We start from the raw sequence: 19,637 nt of genomic DNA, 5'->3' as shown, positions 1-19,637 counted from the left end.
AGTCTGAAACTTTTCAAAAGCCCATGACAAACTAACACAACACATCGCTTTAGAATTAGAGAAGTTATCTTCTGTATCAATCAGATGGGTTTTCTGGTAGCCCAGAAAAGATCAGAGGTGATCACCAAGGAAGTGGACACTGATTGATGGAATGAAACAGATTTAGGCACAGTCACATGATCATGGACCAATTTAAACACTAGTGATTCTTGAGGATCTGTAGAAGTTTGTCAATTCAAGAAGTTGCGTCCCCACTCTCTCACTTACCTGTCTCTCTAGTGTGGTATTTATCAACCTGGTTCTGGCATTTGGGATTAAGATTAGGATTGAACAATGATTAGGATACCATCAGCCGTTCCTCTGTGTAAGAGAACTAAGGTGATTCTACAATCTCATGAGTACCTATCACAAACCTTCCCTTCACAGTTGTATGATGAGTGAGAGATAAGTAGCCATTAGAAAATGATCTGAGATCAGTTTACCCTGCCCACATTTCCAACCCAAACCATTAGGGAGGGGTAATGCAAAACTGACCTTAGATCACCGTCTGGGGCGACTTCATCCTGCTAGAGCTGCATATCAGCTGATTAGCGGTAAAGGTTGGAGAGGCAGGCTCTCTTGTCTTGCCATCTGCGTGTGTATTCCACGCTGTACCATTAGGGATCTTTACACAGATGGTTTGAGGGCAGCCTCGGAAAATGTCAGGACAAATGTCAGGACATTCCCCTGGATAATTACTGTTAGAGCTCGCCGCTGCTCTCCATCTCTAGTTCTCTCTCTCTACCTATTTAGCTCTCCCTTACTCTCACTCTATAACTCTTTCTCTCACTGATTTTATATCATTCTCTTTTCTCTCATTGTATTCTGTTCTGTCAATCTCGCTTGTTCTCTTTTTTATCCCTCCTCTCTCTCTTTCTCTCATATACTAGAGACCAGTGAGACTGTATTTAATATCGCACTCTCTCTCTCTTTCTCATCCTTCTGTCCACAGCCCTAGTCTAATTGGGAGGTATTGCAAATCTGCTAAGGAGTGTGTAAGGACTAACCCTGGAGATGTGCCCTGCAGGAGGTATACCTTTAAAACACCTCATCTCTCCAACCAACTCTCAGTACTTAGTGAAGGGAGTGGAGAGTCAAGAATATAGTGAATTAGTGGAAGGGTGCTATTTACTCTTCGAAAAAAGGGTCCCTAAAAGGTTATTCATCTGTCCCCACAGGAGAACTCTTTTTTTGGTTCCAGGTAGAACTCTTTTGGAATCCATGTAGACCCTCTGTAGAAAGAGTTCTACATGGAACCCACAATGATTCTACCTGAAACCAAAAATGGATTTTCAATGGTCCTCCTATGGGGACAGCCGAAGAACCCTTTAAGGTTCTAGATAGCACCTTTTTTCTAATAGTGTAGTATTAAAACATAGTCAGGTGTGGGTGTTTTTTTGTGTCTGATGTTTCCAATTTTGAAACCAAAGTTAACTTTATATAGTCAACTCAAAAGTGATTTGTCTGCGTCACAAATGGCACTCTATTACCTATTTAGTGCACTGCTTTTGACCAGTGCCATATTTTGTGCACTAAATAGGAAACCTCTATCCCATTTTACTCCCTGTATCATCTCTATCTCTTCCTTTGTCTCCCTCGCATCTTTTACTCTGTTCTCTCCTCCGTTTCATTTTAATCTCTCTCTCTCTCTCTCCTCGAGTTGTGTTTGAGTGAGAGCTGATAGAAAGGACTACACCGTTACATGAAGATTTCATGATCCATGGTGGAGTGAGGAATGCGAGAGTGAGAGAAACAGTGAGACAGACTGCGAGTGAGAGAGATAAACAGAGAGAGAAGAATAGAAGAGAGACAGAGAAAGAGAGAGAGAGAGAGAGAGAGAGAGAGAGAGAGAGAGAGAGAGAGAGAGAGAGAGAGAGAGAGAGAGAGAGAGAGAGAGAGAGAGAGAGAGAGAAGAGAGAGAGAGAGAGAGAGAGAGAGAGAGAGAGAGAGAGAGATACAATGAACATGTTTGGGGATATACTTTGATTTCATACCCGTCTACATTTTCCATAAAAAGCCCTGTCGGCGTTTCTGACCAAAGTGGAACGTTTGGGTTGAGTTGCTATCCTAACTATCCACCTATTCCTTGTTTTGCTTCCTCTCTTTCATTCACAACAAAGACAACTACGGACAAGCTGAGTAGCAAAAGCACCTCAGGTCCTTGCATCTGAAACTATAGATTACTTTATTTCCCTGTTTTCTTGAGGGGATGAGAGCAGATGCATGGCACAGTGATCGATACAGCACCTAAAGCAGTGGGAGTTAGAAGAATTGAAATACACTTATAACAAGACCTGGGATCCATATGGAGGGAAGGGAAATACTACAGCAACACTTTCAGATAGGCTACACTCTCCTGACAGAAAGACAGCTTTGGTTGGTTATGTCTGTAATTGATTCAAATGTTTCGAGACTTTGAAATACTTTTTTTACTGAACTGGAAAAAGAGCGATGGAAATGTGCGTGAATCTTGATGATACCCTTCGCTCAATTCCCACAGGTGTACCGTTGAGAACATGTTGCCTCAGAAAGCAAGCTCACGTATCACAGATGTGTTATAAATCACTCTTTAAAATTCCGCATGGAAAAGGCAGCACAAGCACGAACGGAAGCTTAAAATAAAAGAGGACTTTCATATAAGAGATAGACAATGAGACAACAACGGAAACTCAGTTGAAGGTTTTTTTGTCACAAATTGTTTTTGTTGCTAAAAAAAATTGAACCAAAGAGAAAGGACAGCATAACTAAAATCATAACAATACAAAAAGGAAAAAACACGACATTGAAAAAGGATGACGAGAGAAGAGTGTGAAACTTAGCAACAGCAGAGGATGTCACATGTCAATGATCCGTTCTATACCTCCCTACTTGCCCCTCCCCAACCCCTCCAAAAAAAGAGAAGAAAAAACGAGTGCTTGCGTCATCCATTAGAAGGGAAAGAAGGAGAGAAATGAAGAGAGGGAGCCTAAGGGGTTTAACAGTGTGCCAAACATCAGTGAGATTTCTTCTCTATAAAAAGAACAGAACGGTGCAGAAATATTCATTTTTTTTTCAAATCATCAAACAGGTGAAAGAGAATCCTTTTTTCCAGTGAATAAAACCAAGACATTTTTCAGAAAGTTTTTTAGTTTTTTTGTCCATTTAAAAATTTCTCAGTCCCAGTCTCTTTCAAGCCCCTGTTCTCTCATTTAAAGTCTGTTTGAAAATATAGAAGAGAACAGTTGTCTTTGCTTTGTCCTTGTCCACTGTAGCAGTAAACAAATTATATCATCCTTTAGAGAGCAGATTTTAGGATGTGAAGAGCGGTTTGGAGGAGTGCGGTGTGTCTGTCTATGTATGTACATGTGGCTACCTGTTTGTCTATGCTTGAACCTGTGTGTGTGTGTGTGTGTGTGTGTGTGTGTGTGTGTGTGTGTGTGTGTGTGTGTGTGTGTGTGTGTGTGTGTGTGTGTGTGTGTGTGTGTGTGTGTGTTTTCTCTGCCTCATCACACTTCAGTCTGGAAGTCCCCCTCGGACGTGTCAGGTGTGTTGGCAGACGAGGAGTCCCAGGTGGTCTTGTTGTGCAGCTCCATTCTGTCCTTCTGCTCCCCCGGCACAATGGACAGCTCAGGGGTCATGGTCTTGAAGCTGTCCCAGGAGTGCTGGTCGTCTTGGGTCGGGGTCGACTTGTCCTGCACAGGGTCAAATGTCAAACACACACAGGAGACATGGAATGTCCGATTATTATTTTTTTGCGTACGTAATTAAATACCATAAATTCTTATTTTTCATTATTATTTAACAATGGAGCAGGGTGAAGCTTCACCTGGCTAGCTGATCTAAGGTCAGTTTTGAGATTTGCACCCCTTATGGTTAAGGTTAGGATCTGTAGAGGTTAAGCTGATCCTAGATCTGTTGCCCCTTGCCAATTATCTAAGGTCAGTTTTTATGGTAAAGCTGATCCTATGTGCCCCCAGGTTAAATCTACCCATGAGACTAGCTGTTTATAAACTCATGGGGATACTTCAGAATAATCAAATCCTAAACCAACCCTTCAGACCTTCATATTGTGTGTTATTATGTATGTGTTTGTGTCTGTTGATTCTTCATAGAAACATTGACTCTTCAGAGAAACATTGACACATTGATTCTTCAGAGAAACATTGACTCTTCAGAGAAACATTGACACATTGATTCTTCAGAGAAACATTGACACATTGATTCTTCAGAGAAACATTGACACGTTGATTCTTCAGAGAAACATTGAAACATTGATTCTTCAGAGAAACATTGACACATTGATTCTTTAAAGAAACATTGACACATTGATTCTTCAGAGAAGCATTGACACCTTGATTCTTCAGAGAAACATTGACACATTGATTCTTTAAAGAAACATTGACACATTGATTCTTCAGAGAAACATTGATTCTTCATAGAAACATTGATACATTGATTCTTCAGAGACATGTTGATGGTTTATCATAGCAAAACACCTCATTTGTGTTGCTAGGTATGGCAACTTCTGAATTGAAAGGCATGTTGCATACTGGTATAAAACCAGCTCATGTAAATTAATCAACGTAGATAATAAACCTTACTAAAGAAAATTCACCTGACTACACCACATAAATGCTAACATCTCACAAACTGAATACAGATACTGTGCTAGCATAAGTTCACCATTAGCATCATGATCTCGATCTTATTTTTTTATTAGGTCAAAGCTACCTGCTGTCTCCCTGACTAACATCTCCATCTCCCAGGTGGATTCATCTGTCCTGGCTCTCACTGGACTCATCCTGCAGGCTCTGTGATCGCTGCATACTGTCTGCCAGTGGGCCTTCCATGTACAGTTGAAGTCGGAAGTTTACATACACCTCAGCCAAATACATTTAAACTCAGTTTTTCACAATTTCTGATATTTAATCCTAGTAAGAATTGCCTGTCTTAGGTCAGTTAGGATCACCACTTTATTTTAAGAATGTGAAATGTCAGAATAATAGTAGAGAGAATGATTTATTTCAGCTTTTATTTCTTTCATCTCATCACATTCCCAGTGGATCAGAAGTTTACATTCACTCAATTAGTATTTGATAGCATTGCCTTTAAGGTGTAACTGAGTCAGGTTTGTAGGCCTCCTTGCTCGCAAACGCTTTTTCAGTTCTGCCCACAAATTTCCTATGGGATTGAGGTCAGAGCTTTGTGATGGCCACTCCAATACCTTGACTTGTTGTTCTTATTAAGCCATTTTGCCACAACTTTGGAAGACCCATTTGCGACCAAGCTTTAACTTCCTGACTGATGTCTTGAGATGTTGCTTCAATATATCCACACAATTTTCCCTCCTCATGAAGCCATCTATTTTGTGAAGTGCACCAGCCCCTCCTGCAGCAAAGCACAACATGATGCTGCTACCCCCGTGCTTCACGTTGGGATGGTGTTCTTGCATGCCTCCCCGTTTTTCCTCTAAACATAACATACTTTTTTTATGGCGGTTTTGGAACAGTGGCTTCTTCCTTGCTGAGCGGCCTTTCAGATTATGTCGATATAGGACTCGATTTACTGTGGATATAGACTCTTTTGTACCTGTTTCCTCCAGCATCTTCACAATGTCCTTTGCTGTTGTTCTGGGATTGATTTTCACTTTTCTCACCAAAGTGGGTTCATCTCTAGGAGACAGAACGCATCTCCTTCCTGAGCGGTATGACAGCTGCACGGTCCCATGGTGTTTTTACTTGTGTACTATTGTTTGTACAGATGAAAATGGTACCTTCAGGCGTTTGGAAATTGCTCCCAAAGATGAACTAGACTTGTAGTCTACAACTTTTTTTCTGAGGTCTTGGCTGATTTCCCATGATGTCAAGCAAAGGGGCACTGAGTTTGAAAGTAGGCCTTGAAATACATCCACAGGTACACATCCAATTGACTCAAATGATGTAAATTAGCCTATCAGATGCTTCTAAAGCCATTACATCATTTTCTGGAATTTTCCAAGCTGTTTAAAAGCACGGTCAACTTAGTGTATGTAAACTACTGACCAACTGGAATTGTGACACAGTGAAATAATCTGTCTGTAAACAATTTGTCATGCACAAAGTAGACTTGCCAAAACTATAGTTTGTTAACAAGAAATTTGTGGAGTGGTTGAAAAACAAGTTTTAATGACTCCAACCTAAGTGTATGTAATCTTCCGACTTCAACTGTATGTAAAATACATGTTGAAATTCATGTTATGCGATTAACTAAGACTAAAGCGGAAGAACATTATGCATCAGAAAAGGTCCATCATTGAAATCAGGGATCTTTATCGTGCACAGATAACAATTTAACAGACACAAGGGTTGTAGCCATGAGACATAGCGTTATGTGAGGACAGTGACTGGCCGTTATTAATGTTAAGCTTGGAATTGCCATGAACAGAATGAAGCATTTCATGCTATAATGCTGGGTTTCATGCTGGGTGAAACCATAGAAATATTATATACATATATATATTATATATATATTATCTTCTATAATCTACAATGATTCCATTTCTATGTGTGCAAAAATGGCCTAATGGGTTTACCTGGAATAACTCTCTGGAAAAGCTGCTAGGTGTTCAGGCCTTCGTTCAAGCCCTGCAGTGACACATCTGATTTGAATATTCAACTAATTATGGTTTAACCTCTGGGCCATAACTAGCTGAATCAGGTGTGTTGCTGCAGGGCTGAATCAAAACCGTGCACACTCAGAAAGCCAGTAGCTATGTTGGACGAGAGTCAGAGAATCCTGGGGTGAACCATTTGGAAGTGATGCTTATTACTTAAATCACACAGAACTCTGTAGCATAGATATTAGAGGGAAGGAAGATAACACCCTCTAGGTGATTTCCTCATCGAGTCGCTTGGATGGCTTTAACCAACGACTGTAATGTTGGCTCATTCTGGATCCCACCACCACAGTGTTCAACCCATATCACAAGGGATAGTCTTGCTTCTATACCATCTCTGATGTAATATGTTGTTATTTCACTGCCAACAACCACCTGAGGTGTCCATTTTGAAAAGCACCTCCCACCTCTAAATGGATTCACTGGCAGGCACTTCCTACTACCCCCTCTGATGAAAATGTGATGTGTGTATATCTGGGTGCGTATTTGAGTAAATTCAGACAAAATCGATGGCACTGTCACACCCCGTGTGCCCTTGCTGTGTGTGTGTGTGTGTGTGTGTGTGTGTGTGTGTGTGTGTGTGTGTGTGTGTGTGTGTGTGTGTGTGTGTGTGTGTGTGTGTGTGTGTGTGTGTGAGTGTGTTTGGATTTTGGAGAGTGAATATTATTGGCTAATATAAGCAGAGAGTCATGCTGTTCGTTAACACGCTCCCGCTGTCCCCTATCTCTCTGTCCAGTTCCTTCTCCTCTCGCTATCTCCATTTTGTCTTTCCCATCTACCACTCTCACTAAAATACTAACTACATCTGTCTCTCTGTGTCACAGGAAACACATACACAACCTTACACAACCACACACACACACACACACACACACACACACACACACACACACACACACACACACACACACACACACACACACACACACACACACACACACGCAGTGTGTTTTTCCTCAGTGGTCCACACAGCCTGTTGTGACTACACTGACCACCAGGAGGCGATATGAGCCTGAATATAATTCTCCCTGCGTTGTCTCGGGCTGACAGTTGGCAGAATGAATGCAAAAAGCATAATCTGGGAGGGAATTTGAATGCTAAACGCCAGCGAAGCAACATTTTGTAATGCAGAAATGTGGGTAATGCTGCTGTCAAGCATAACTTTATCCCTGGGATACGCTAACTCAGTTGTGCTTCTCTCCTCTCATCTGCCTCTCTCTCTGCCTCCCTCAGTCCACCTCTCTCTCCTCTCCTCTCCCTCCACCTACCTCTCTCTCTGCCTCCCTCAGTCCACCTCTCTCTCCTCTCCTCTCCCTCCACCTACCTCTCTCTCTGCCTCCCTCAGTCCACCTCTCTCTCCTCTCCTCTCCCTCCATCTACCTCTCTCTCTGCCTCCCTCAGTCCACCTCTCTCTCCTCTCCTCTCCCTCCATCTACCTCTCTCTCTGCCTCCCTCAGTCCACCTCTCTCTCCTCTCCTCTCCCTCCATCTACCTCTCTCTCTGCCTCCCTCAGTCCACCTCTCTCTCCTCTCCTCTCCCTCCATCTACCTCTCTCTCTGCCTCCCTCAGTCCACCTCTCTCTCCTCTCCTCTCCCTCCATCTACCTCTCTCTCTGCCTCCCTCAGTCCACTTCTCTCTCCTCTCCTCTCCCTCCATCTACCTCTCTCTCTGCCTCCCTCAGTCCACATCTCTCTCCTCTCCTCTCTCTCCATCTACCTCTCTCTCTGCCTCCCTCAGTCCACATCTCTCTCCTCTCCTCTCTCTCCATCTACCTCTCTCTCTGCCTCCCTCAGTCCACCTCTCGCTCCTTCCCTCTCCCTCCATCTACCTCTCTCTCTGCCTCCCTCAGTCCATCTCTCTCTCCTCTCCTCTCCCTCCATCTACCTCTCTCTCTGCCTCCCTCAGTCCACTTCTCGCTCCTTCCCTCTCCCTCCATCTACCTCTCTCTCTGCCTCCCTCAGTCCACATCTCTCTCCTCTCCTCTCTCTCCATCTACCTCTCTCTCTGCCTCCCTCAGTCCACCTCTCGCTCCTTCCCTCTCCCTCCATCTACCTCTCTCTCTGCCTCCCTCAGTCCACCTCTCCCCATCCCTCTCCCTCCATCTACCTCTCTCTCTGCCTCCCTCAGTCCATCTCTCTCTCCTCTCCTCTCCCTCCATCTACCTCTCTCTCTGCCTCCCTCAGTCCACTTCTCGCTCCTTCCCTCTCCCTCCATCTACCTCTCTCTCTGCCTCCCTCAGTCCACATCTCTGTCCTCTCCTCTCCCTCCATCTACCTCTCTCTCTGCCTCCCTCAGTCCACCTCTCGCTCCTTCCCTCTCCCTCCATCTACCTCTCTCTCTGCCTCCCTCAGTCCACCTCTCGCTCCTTCCCTCTCCCTCCATCTACCTCTCTCTCTGCCTCCCTCAGTCCACCTCTCTCTCCTCTCCTCTCCCTCCATCTACCTCTCTCTCTGCCTCCCTCAGTCCACCTCTCGCTCCTTCCCTCTCCCTCCATCTACCTCTCTCTCTGCCTCCCTCAGTCCACATCTCTCTCCTCTCCTCTCCCTCCATCTACCTCTCTCTCTGCCTCCCTCAGTCCACATCTCTCTCCTCTCCTCTCTCTCCATCTACCTCTCTCTCTGCCTCCCTCAGTCCACCTCTCTCTCCTCTCCTCTCTCTCCATCTACCTCTCTCTCTGCCTCCCTCAGTCCACCTCTCTCTCCTCTCCTCTCCCTCCATCTACCTCTCTCTCTGCCTCCCTCAGTCCACATCTCTCTCCTCTCCTCTCTCTCCATCTACCTCTCTCTCTGCCTCCCTCAGTCCACCTCTCTCTCCTCTCCTCTCTCTCCATCTACCTCTCTCTCTGCCTCCCTCAGTCCACCTCTCTCTCTCTCCTCTCCTCTCCCCATCCCTCTTTCCTCTGCCTGCCACTTCTCTTCTACTTACACTCGAAGAGTTCTTTTCACCTCCGGCAGACGAAATGCTCCATCGCTTTTCCCTCTGTTGCGATAAGATGGGAGGGGGAGAAAAAGAGGAGGAAGGAGGAGAGAGAAAAAGAGAGAGAGAGAGAGAGAGTGAGAAGAGGGGGGAATCACAGTCACTGACAGCTCTGCCCTGAAACAACAACAACAATATTGTTCTTCCACCTCCACGGGCAAGCGGTGTGTTGTGCCCTTCCACTTGACATATTCCCCCTTTTCCTCTCCTTTTCATACTCCTCCTCTCCCGTTCTCTTGTGGCACATTACACAAAAAGAGAAACACCCCCACTCACACACTGCACAGTGAAACGCCACAGACACACACTGCACAGTGAAACGCCACAGACACACACTGCACAGTGAAACGCCACAGACACACACTGCACAGTGAAACTCCACAGACACACACTGCACAGTGAAACGCCACAGACACACACTGCACAGTGAAACGCCACAGACACACACTGCACAGTGAAACTCCACGGACACACACTGCACAGTGAAACTCCACAGACACACACTGCACAGTGAAACGCCACAGACACACACTGCACAGTGAAACGCCACAGACACACACTGCACAGTGAAACGCCACAGACACACACTGCACAGTGAAACGCCACAGACACACACTGCACAGTGAAACGCCACAGACACACACTGCAGGAAACAGACAAACAGTTGTAAATACGTAAAGGCTGTAGCTATCCTAATCTAACCATGAGAATGAAGGTCAGGACAGTCCTGGTCACTGGCAATGGAGAGAAACAGAATGGTCAAGGGGAGGAGAGGGATGACATGCACTGCATCAGAGAGGAATGAAGTTGCCCCTGGACACTGATCTAAGGTCAGTTTTATATTTCCTCCCTAATGGTTAAGCTTATGATTTTAGGAGGGTAAGATTATCCTAGATCTGTGCAACTTCTGCATCCCCATCCTCTCCACACTGTGCTCCAATCTGGCAACCCTCCATACATCCAGACCCTCAACCTGGCGACCGAGCTGGTGAAGTGGTGGAAAGCTTGGTGGTGCTGATTTTCTGTGTTTCACCTCAGACCTTAAACACACAGACCTTCTCCTCTTCTCCCTCTTTATCACTGCCCTTCGCCCTCTCCCTCGTTCTCTGTTCATTCTCTATCATTTGTCTTCTCCTCTTCCTCTTGTTCTATCATCCCTCACTCTTTCTCACGGGGTATTTCCTGAATGCCTCTGTTCTTCCCGCTTTTAATCCATACTCCCCTATCTCTCTCTCACTATCTCTCTCTCACTATCTCTCTCTCACTATCTCTCTCTTGTCCTCAGCTCTATCTCTTTCTGGGATCCTGCCTCTATACCCAACTGATCTAACACGAAGAAACAAGTGAGGAAGAGAGGAAAACGACGTCAGGGAAACCGACAGCATCCCCACCACCACCACCGTCATCCAAGCAGGAAGTGACACCACAGCGACATCACACGTCAAAGTTCACAAAGAGAAGAAAATATACAAAGGAAGCGGTCAGAGACCTCACTACAAGCATTACACCAGTACATATGTTCAGGTGGAAAAGAGACAGAGGAATCAGTGCAGAAAAAGATACACAGTCCTACACACACTACACACTACACACTAGAGCTTTAGAGCTTTAGAATCATCTATCTATTTGTCTATAGAGAAATGTACTATGGCATGGAGTGGAGAGAACACACACAGACAGACCAGCAAATATACCCCTGGTAGGGACACGGACTATAGGGGCATGAAGGGGGGAGAAGAGTTGATTTTGGGGGTTGGAGGATGTAGGCGGTTTTATTTTACCTTTCTTGTGTTGGCTGCCCTCGGTTCTGCTTGCTGCCTGGCTACAGTCAAACTAAGACAGAGAAACATGTAGCACCAAGCATGACCAAGCCCAACCCAGACAACATACAAACAAAAACAAACAAAAAGAGGCAATGAAATAACAATGTACCATCCAGTAACAGACAGTTACAGACAGACAGACAGACAGACAGACAGACAGACAGACAGACAGACAGACAGACAGACAGACAGACAGACAGACAGACAGACAGACAGACAGACAGACAGACAGACAGACAGACAGACAGACAGACAGACAGACAGTTACAGACTTACAGGCATCAAAATAAAATGTAAATTAAATAAATACACACATGTACGAATTATAAGACATTTAAATGATTAGATACTGTAAACAGAATGACCAATGGACAGCAAGCGAGGCCAAGCCCGGGCCAGAGATGAGTGGGTACCAGAGGGTCAGGTAATAATACAGGAAGTAGAATTGTTCTGGGTTCTGATGAGGCAACAGTGGGCTTTGGGTCTCTAAACCAAAAAGGGCTCAGGTGGACACTCAAGTTACAATATATCTCTCTCTCTCTCTCTCTCTCTCTCTCTCTCTCTCTCACCGGTTAACTCTGTCTCTTTCCCTCACTCTCTCTCTGTCTCTCTCTGTTTTGACCGCTTCCTCTCTCCATGGCCTGTATATTCCCGCTCTCTCTCTTTTCAAATCTCATTACAAATCCCACATGCCTGCAGGGATACAAAGCATGAGCTTCCCTCATTTTGAAACTTTAGATGAACTCTTTTAGAGATATCTTACCATTACCACAACCAATGTACCAAGGGCCCTACTACACAAGCTCAGAAACAATCACTTGAGTACAACTAACCATCGAGGGGAATAAAACAAGCTTTGTATTGTAGTAATAGGGGTCTTCAAAGGGACCAGTGAATGCGGAACAAATACAATCTATTAAGGGGTACACATTTCTGTCAAATGAGAAATCAGACACACATTGTAGTCGGCTACAGCATGGCCGCTGCAGTCCTATTCAGGGTCATGTTCTAGTCCCTCTCCATAAACAGTTCCAGCAAGCGACTTGGCCTTTTTCACCTCACCTCTTAATTGGTCCAAGGACACTAAATGAGCTGCATTAGCATAGTGCCCCTCAGTGCGCATTGGAGCTAGTGTTAGGTTCGTTCTGTCTGGGCTAACTGTCTCCTCATTAGGCCCCACTGAGAGAGCCAGGGAGTGCTAGCACGCTAGGCTACGATACACCGTGCCAACACTTGGATTTTATGGGCAATTTGATGAAAACAGATGATGAGTTTATACTGGGCGCAGAGGAAGGAGGCATGGAAATAATTAAAAACAGGCTAATGAGAGGAATTAATTATTCTATTAATGCCTCAATTGCGCCACTGAGGGCTGAGTTTAGAGGGAAACAAATGAGTAAATGAGGGGAATACTGAGAGGGAGAGAGAAAGAAGAGAAATGTCAGGCCCTAGGAACAAATGGAGGAGAGAATGAGATGGAGAGGGGAAGAAGAAGAATAAGAGAGAGAGAGAGAGAACAAGAGAGAGAACGAGAGAGAGAGAACGAGAGAGAGAGAGAACGAGAGAGAGAAAGAGAGAGAGAGATAGCATACTTTAGAGTGGAAATTGTAGCCCAATGGCAGAACATTTATTTAAAGGACCTAATGGTTCAGGAGTGCAGTACATTGCCCTCACTGAATCAATAACAATAAGCTGTTGTCATTAAACATTAGACATCTCAGCTTAACCTGGGTCACCCTTATTAAAGCACTGTGACTATGATTGGCACAATTTCCCTTTGCAACGGCAATACTATGCCTACCATTTCATTAACACAGTCACAAACAATAAGATAAACTGTGGAATAACAGTGTAACCAAAGCAAAAAGGAATCCAATCAAATGGTCTGTGATGTTTTCTCCTACCCTATGATATTTGTTTTGATAATCGAAGTGAATGCACACATGCCATATCAGCTGCACTGCAGAGAGTTCAAGAACCTCTGCTACAGTTACTGCGTTAAACATCACCATGGATAAAAGCACAATACAGGATAACTACTTATTACTTATTTCCTCTCCACCCCACTGAGCTCTACACAACTCTGAAATAGAGAGGGAGAGAGAGAGAGAGAGAAAGAGCGAGAGAGGGAGAGAGAGAGAACAACAAATAAGAGGGAGAGGAAGAAACACAGCTCATTTGAGAGATGAAATATGCAACAGCTCAACTGTCGTACCATACGCCTGAGTATGCACACACACACACACACACACACACACACACACACACACACACACACACACACACACACACACACACACACACACACACACACACACACACACACACACACACACACACACACACACACACACACACACAGTTCAGTACTTCATTACACACTGAGAGTGGATCTGTCACCACTTGGCTGGGGACTGCTTGCAAATGTCTTTGTTCACCTTTTGAACCCCGGATAACAGAGAGAGATGGTGGGAGAAAGAGAGTTAGGAGAGTGAAAGAAATACATATTTCAGTGGACAGCCTACCCCTCTCACCCCCCTCCCTCTCTCCCTCACTCTCTCTCTCCCACCCTGCACTAGCCATGGGCCCCGGCCAGGTTCGTTTGTAGTGTCTCCATTACTGAGGATAGATTGAACACGGGGCTCCATCCATTTGCAGCCATATGGGCCCTGCCGCAGCGAGTAGCTATCCGGCTAGCATCTCCGTCATCACTTAGAAGTTAAATGCCTTTCAGATGGAACCAGCCATAGCACACAGAGCACACTAACTCACAGGGATAGCTCACACAAGATAACACACATACTGTACAGCACAATATAGTGAGAGACTGGTAGTGAGAGAGGAATGGGTCCATATGAGTGATTACTGTAGCACAGGTCAGGCTGAGATGAAGGAAGATGGGGAGGGAGAGGAAGAGAGAGAGAGAGAGAGATGAGGAGATTGTGAGATGGATTGTATTTGAGCAGGTAGATGTCTGGTAATGCTCGAGACCACTCACAAGCCCACCGCTGTCATCAGCCACAAGATTGGAGAAGATGGGAAACAGAATACCAGTGTGTGTGTGTGTTTGTGTGATTTGTCTGGTATCCACTCATCTGTTCAGTGGCTAGCATATTGGCAGACCCTACCTTTCCAAAATGGTCAATTCTCTACTGGCAGTTGCATTCATTATCTTCTCACACACATTTGCTCTCTTACCGTTGACCAATGACAGGCTTTTCTTGTCCATACAGAACACATAGTGTCGGGTCTGTTTCAGTGCCTGGTTTTATCTCTGCTCGTTTATTGGCTGGAGAAAACCATTATGGGGGATAATAAACCTGTTTGATTGTTTCATTGGTTTATTATGGATGGGTTAATCACTTTCATTTAAATAGATTTAGGTTTCATTTAGGTGGGGGCACTGAAACGGATACAACAACTGGATGGGTTCACACGTCAAAATGGCCGACGTTCTCTCCCACCCTGCATTTCTAACATGGCAGATTTATGCCGAGTCCAAAATCAACCACTAGCCCCCATCCATGCACTTCACCTAGAACTGAATAACAAGATGAGTGTAGGTCATAGAGTCATCTCTTGTGGACAGACTATGTAAACATAAATGGTACCGTAGCTCTGTCATGATACTATAGGATGTGTGCGATAACAACGATAACAAGACGCATTAGTTCCAGTCCTTGGGTTTTTTGGCACTGGTTATTTGGACATATCACAATTTGGATGGTATTAGCATTTTTAGAAATTCCGAAGTAAAGGCACATAAACTTCTCAGTATCTTCCAAAGAGAGAGGGTGGAGCTCTTCTTTCTGGTTCTCATCCTCATTCTATCTCTCATCTTAACACATATGGATCCACAACTTAATTGAGCATATGACCAATTACCCAAGACCTCAGTTCTGGGTTTAACCGAGATTAGTCGTATAGCAATTGCTCAATCTTCCCGATTGGGCTAGGGTACGATTCCACCATCTTGTTTACACCTATCTAATCCTTCCAGATCTATACTCAGTGCATCGCTAGGCATTGAGGCTAGTAGTTCATCTGAACCCACGTGTCCCAAATGCCATCCTATCAACTGTATACTCTAAGTGCACTATGGGTCTTGGTCAAAAGTTGTGTGCTATTATAGGGAATAGGGTGCAATTTGGGACGCAGAACAACACCATTCATACGGTCCAACAACAGAAGTACAGTAGAAAGGCTCCAAATATACTGGTTGGTCAACAACACCACCACACCACTAGGGGGTAATACCTAACAAAATACAGTCACCTAAAACACAGTCATGTCACTGTGGGGAGGGCTAACACCTTGGACAGATTTTTTACCAAAGGGGTCATTGAAAGGTTAGAGGTTAAAGGGTTCTACTGTTTCAGTATTGTTTAGCATGCTTACGTTGACTCTCTTTGTAAACCAGGGACATTCTGCGTGCTAAAGACCGCTCGGCTTGCCTCGGAGGCGGGGGAGGGGGCACCTGTGAGGGTGAACACCGGCCTCGGTGGTTAGTGAAGGGTCGGTTCAGGGTCAGTGGTTAGGGATTAGGTGTTAGGGGATAATGAGGGCATTTGGCAATATAGGGGGATAAAGGCTGTTTAAAGGCATTGGGGTGTTATCGTGGTTAGTAGTTGAGGTAGGCTGAAAGCAAAAGGATCGTTATACTGGGGGTTTGTTAATCAATTTGTTGTAATTGTTTTTGACAAGGGATTCATTCAAGGAGGTTTAAAAAATACATCTATTTACTTTTAGTCTTTTATTCAAACCACATTATTATTTCCAAGGGGGAACATGCTTGACAATTTGGTTTCCTGAGTGACTTACAGTAAGTTTAGAAAAATATATCACCACTCTCCACTTTAAAACAATTAATTTGCTTCCACCTCCCTGCCCGCGGGGAGAGGAGAAGCTCTCAACACACTCACAACACTCGATGGGGCTCTGGTTATGTACTGTACTTAACATTGTTTTTTAATATGGTTAAGGGCACTTTAGTCCTCTAGTGTACAGTATACACACTTGGTTCTCTTTATGACTGGAAATTGTGATGTAATTATATGTATCCCACTAAATGAGAATACTCATGCAGAAATATGGAGTGAGATTAGAGCGTTGATATAGGACAGGGTGAGACCAAAGTCACCAGATGTCATAAGGCTAAGACAGGCAGATAATACAGTGATTATAAAACATGTATGTCATTACCGGAGTTGAAATTATACACTCATAAACTCCATTAATCTGCCACATAGAAGCACAAGCCCCACACACCCACACACCCACACAAACCCACATTTCACAGAGACAAAGACACAAACACACCTGCACTCATATACCCTGCTTATTCACACACACACACACACACACACACACACACACACACACACACACACACACACACACACACACACACACACACACACACACACACACACACACATACACATCGACACACACACACACATACACATCGACACACACACACACACACACACACACACACACACACACACACACACACACACACACACACACACACACACACACACACACACACACACACACACACACACACAGAGCATCACCATAATTGCTGTACAGTCAGCGTCAGAGTGTCTGGGTGGGTTTACAAGTGTTATGTTGACAGCTATGAATGCTGGAGTCATGCTGGCCTGTCCAAGGGCTGACATTAATACCATTATCAGGGCGATTATTAACTTCTTAAGTGCACTGTCTACTTACTGTATTCTAATGGATACATCCAAGTATAATATATCCACCAAGCCCTCTGTTCTTTATCTTTGTCAGGGAGGAGTGTTTTAGTTTTTACTAGACAGGTGCAGTGCAATGTGTTTTCCAGGGTTAGCCATAGTAGGACGACGCCCCTGGAAGAATTGAGGGTGATCTGCCTTCCTCAAGGGCAAATCGACAGATTTTTCACCTTCTTGGCTTAGGTATCCAAACCAGAGACCGCTTCCATTACTGGCCCAACGCTCTAACCGCTAGGCTACCTGCCGCCCTGTGTGTGTGTGTGTGTGTGTGTGTGTGTGTGTGTGTGTGGGTGTGTGTGTGTGTGTGTGTAACCTTGTGTGTGTTTCAGCATGCTTTTCATAACTGTGTCTTTAAATGTTTCGATGACTGTTTTGTGCAGTATGAATACTACAGTATTATTATAATACAGTTTTTTGTTGGACATCTTTACATCTCAACATGTGTGTTACTGTGACTGTGTGTATGTGTGTTAGTGTGACTGTGTGCTACTGTGACTGTGTGTATGTGTGTTACTGTGACTGTGTGTATGTGTGTTACTGTGACTGTGTGTATGTGTGTTAGTGTGACTGTGCATATGTGTGTTACTGTGACTGTGTGACTGTGTGTTAGTGTGACTGTGTGTATGTGTGTTAGTGTGACTGCGTGTATGTGTGTTACTGTGACTGTGTGTATGTGTGTTACTGTGACTGTGTGACTGTGTGTTAATGTGACTGTGTGTATGTGTGTTAGTGTGACTGTGTGTATGTGTGTTACTGTGACTGTGTGTATGTGTGTTACTGTGACTGTGTGTATGTGTGTTACTGTGACTGTGTGACTGTGTGTTAATGTGACTGTGTGTATGTGTGTTAGTGTGACTGTGTGTATGTGTGTTACTGTGACTGTGTGTATGTGTGTTACTGTGACTGTGTGTATGTGTGTTACTGTGACTGTGTGACTGTGTGTTAATGTGACTGTGTGTATGTGTGTTAGTGTGACTGTGTGTATGTGTGTTAGTAGGACTGTGTGTATATGTGTTACTGTGACTGTGTATGTGTGTGTTACTGTGACTGTGTGACTGTGTGTTACTGTGACTGTGTGTTAGTGTGACTGTGTGTATGTGTGTTAGTGTGACTGTGTATATGTGTGTTACTGTGACTGTGTATATGTGTGTTACTGTGACTGTGTGACTGTGTGTTACTGTGACTGTGTGTTAGTGTGACTGTGTGTATGTGTGTTAGTGTGACTGTGTGTATGTGTGTTAGTGTGACTGTGTCTATGTGTGTTAGTGTGACTGTGTGTATGTGTGTTAGTATGACTGTGTGTATGTGTGTTAGTATGACTGTGTGTATGTGTGTTACTGTGACTGTGTATATGTGTGTTACTGTGACTGTGTGACTGTGTGTTAGTGTGACTGTGTGTATGTGTGTTAGTGTGACTGTGTGTATGTGTGTTAGTATGACTGTGTGTATGTGTGTTACTGTGACTGTGTATATGTGTGTTACTGTGACTGTGTGTTACTGTGACTGTGTGTTAGTGTGACTGTGTGTATGTGTGTTAGTGTGACTGTGTATATGTGTGTTACTGTGACTGTGTGACTGTGTGTTAGTGTGACTGTGTGTTACTGTGACCGTGTGTATGTGTGTTACTGTGATTGTGTGTGTGTGTTAATATGACTGTGTGTAATGTGTGTTAATATGACTGTGTGTAATGTGTGTTACTGTGACTGTGTGTATATGTGTTAGAGTGACTGTGTGTATGCGTGTTACTGTGACTGTGTGTATGTGTGTTACTGTGACTGTGTGTAATGTGTGTTATTGTGACTGTGTGAATGTGTGTTACTGTGACTGTGTGTATGTGTGTTAGTGTGACTGTGTGCATGTGTGTTACTGTGACTGTGTGTGTGTGTGTTAGTATGACTGTGTGTATGTGTGTTACTGTGACTGTGTATATGTGTGTTACTGTGACTGTGTGACTGTGTGTTACTGTGACTGTGTGTTAGTGTGACTGTGTGTATGTGTGTTAGTGTGACTGTGTGTATGTGTGTTAGTGTGACTGTGTGTATGTGTGTTAGTGTGACTGTGTGCATGTGTGTTAGTATGACTGTGTGTATGTGTGTTAGTATGACTGTGTGTATGTGTGTTACTGTGACTGTGTATATGTGTGTTACTGTGACTGTGTGACTGTGTGTTACTGTGACTGTGTGTTAGTGTGACTGTGTGTATGTGTGTTAGTGTGACTGTGTATATGTGTGTTACTGTGACTGTGACTGTGTGTTAGTGTGACTGTGTGTTACTGTGACCGTGTGTATGTGTGTTACTGTGTGTGTGTGTTAATATGACTGTGTGTAATGTGTGTTAATATGACTGTGTGTATGTGTGTTACTGTGACTGTGTATATGCGTGTTAGTGTGACTGTTT

General features: G+C 44.2%; 1 protein-coding gene across 3 annotated transcripts in view; it reads right to left on the bottom strand.

Annotated features, from left to right (window-relative positions):
• Nucleotides 1–2,419: 2,419 nt before the first annotated feature.
• Nucleotides 2,420–19,637, bottom strand: part of adgrb2 (adhesion G protein-coupled receptor B2) — a 470,244-nt gene continuing 453,026 nt past the window's right edge. For all 3 annotated transcript variants that reach the window (XM_029732443.1, XM_029732444.1, XM_029732445.1), the window contains 2 exons: nucleotides 9,599–9,652; nucleotides 2,420–3,710 (listed from right to left, as the gene is read on the bottom strand). In XM_029732443.1, the coding sequence (XP_029588303.1) occupies nucleotides 3,525–3,710; nucleotides 9,599–9,652 (240 nt within the window). In that variant the 3' untranslated portion in view covers nucleotides 2,420–3,524. The remainder of the gene's footprint in view (nucleotides 3,711–9,598; nucleotides 9,653–19,637) is intronic.

The sequence above is a fragment of the Salmo trutta genome, chromosome 34 (genome assembly GCF_901001165.1).
Source record: "Salmo trutta chromosome 34, fSalTru1.1, whole genome shotgun sequence".
Lineage (NCBI taxonomy): Eukaryota > Metazoa > Chordata > Actinopteri > Salmoniformes > Salmonidae > Salmo > Salmo trutta.
This window is presented reverse-complemented; position numbering and strand designations above follow the sequence as displayed.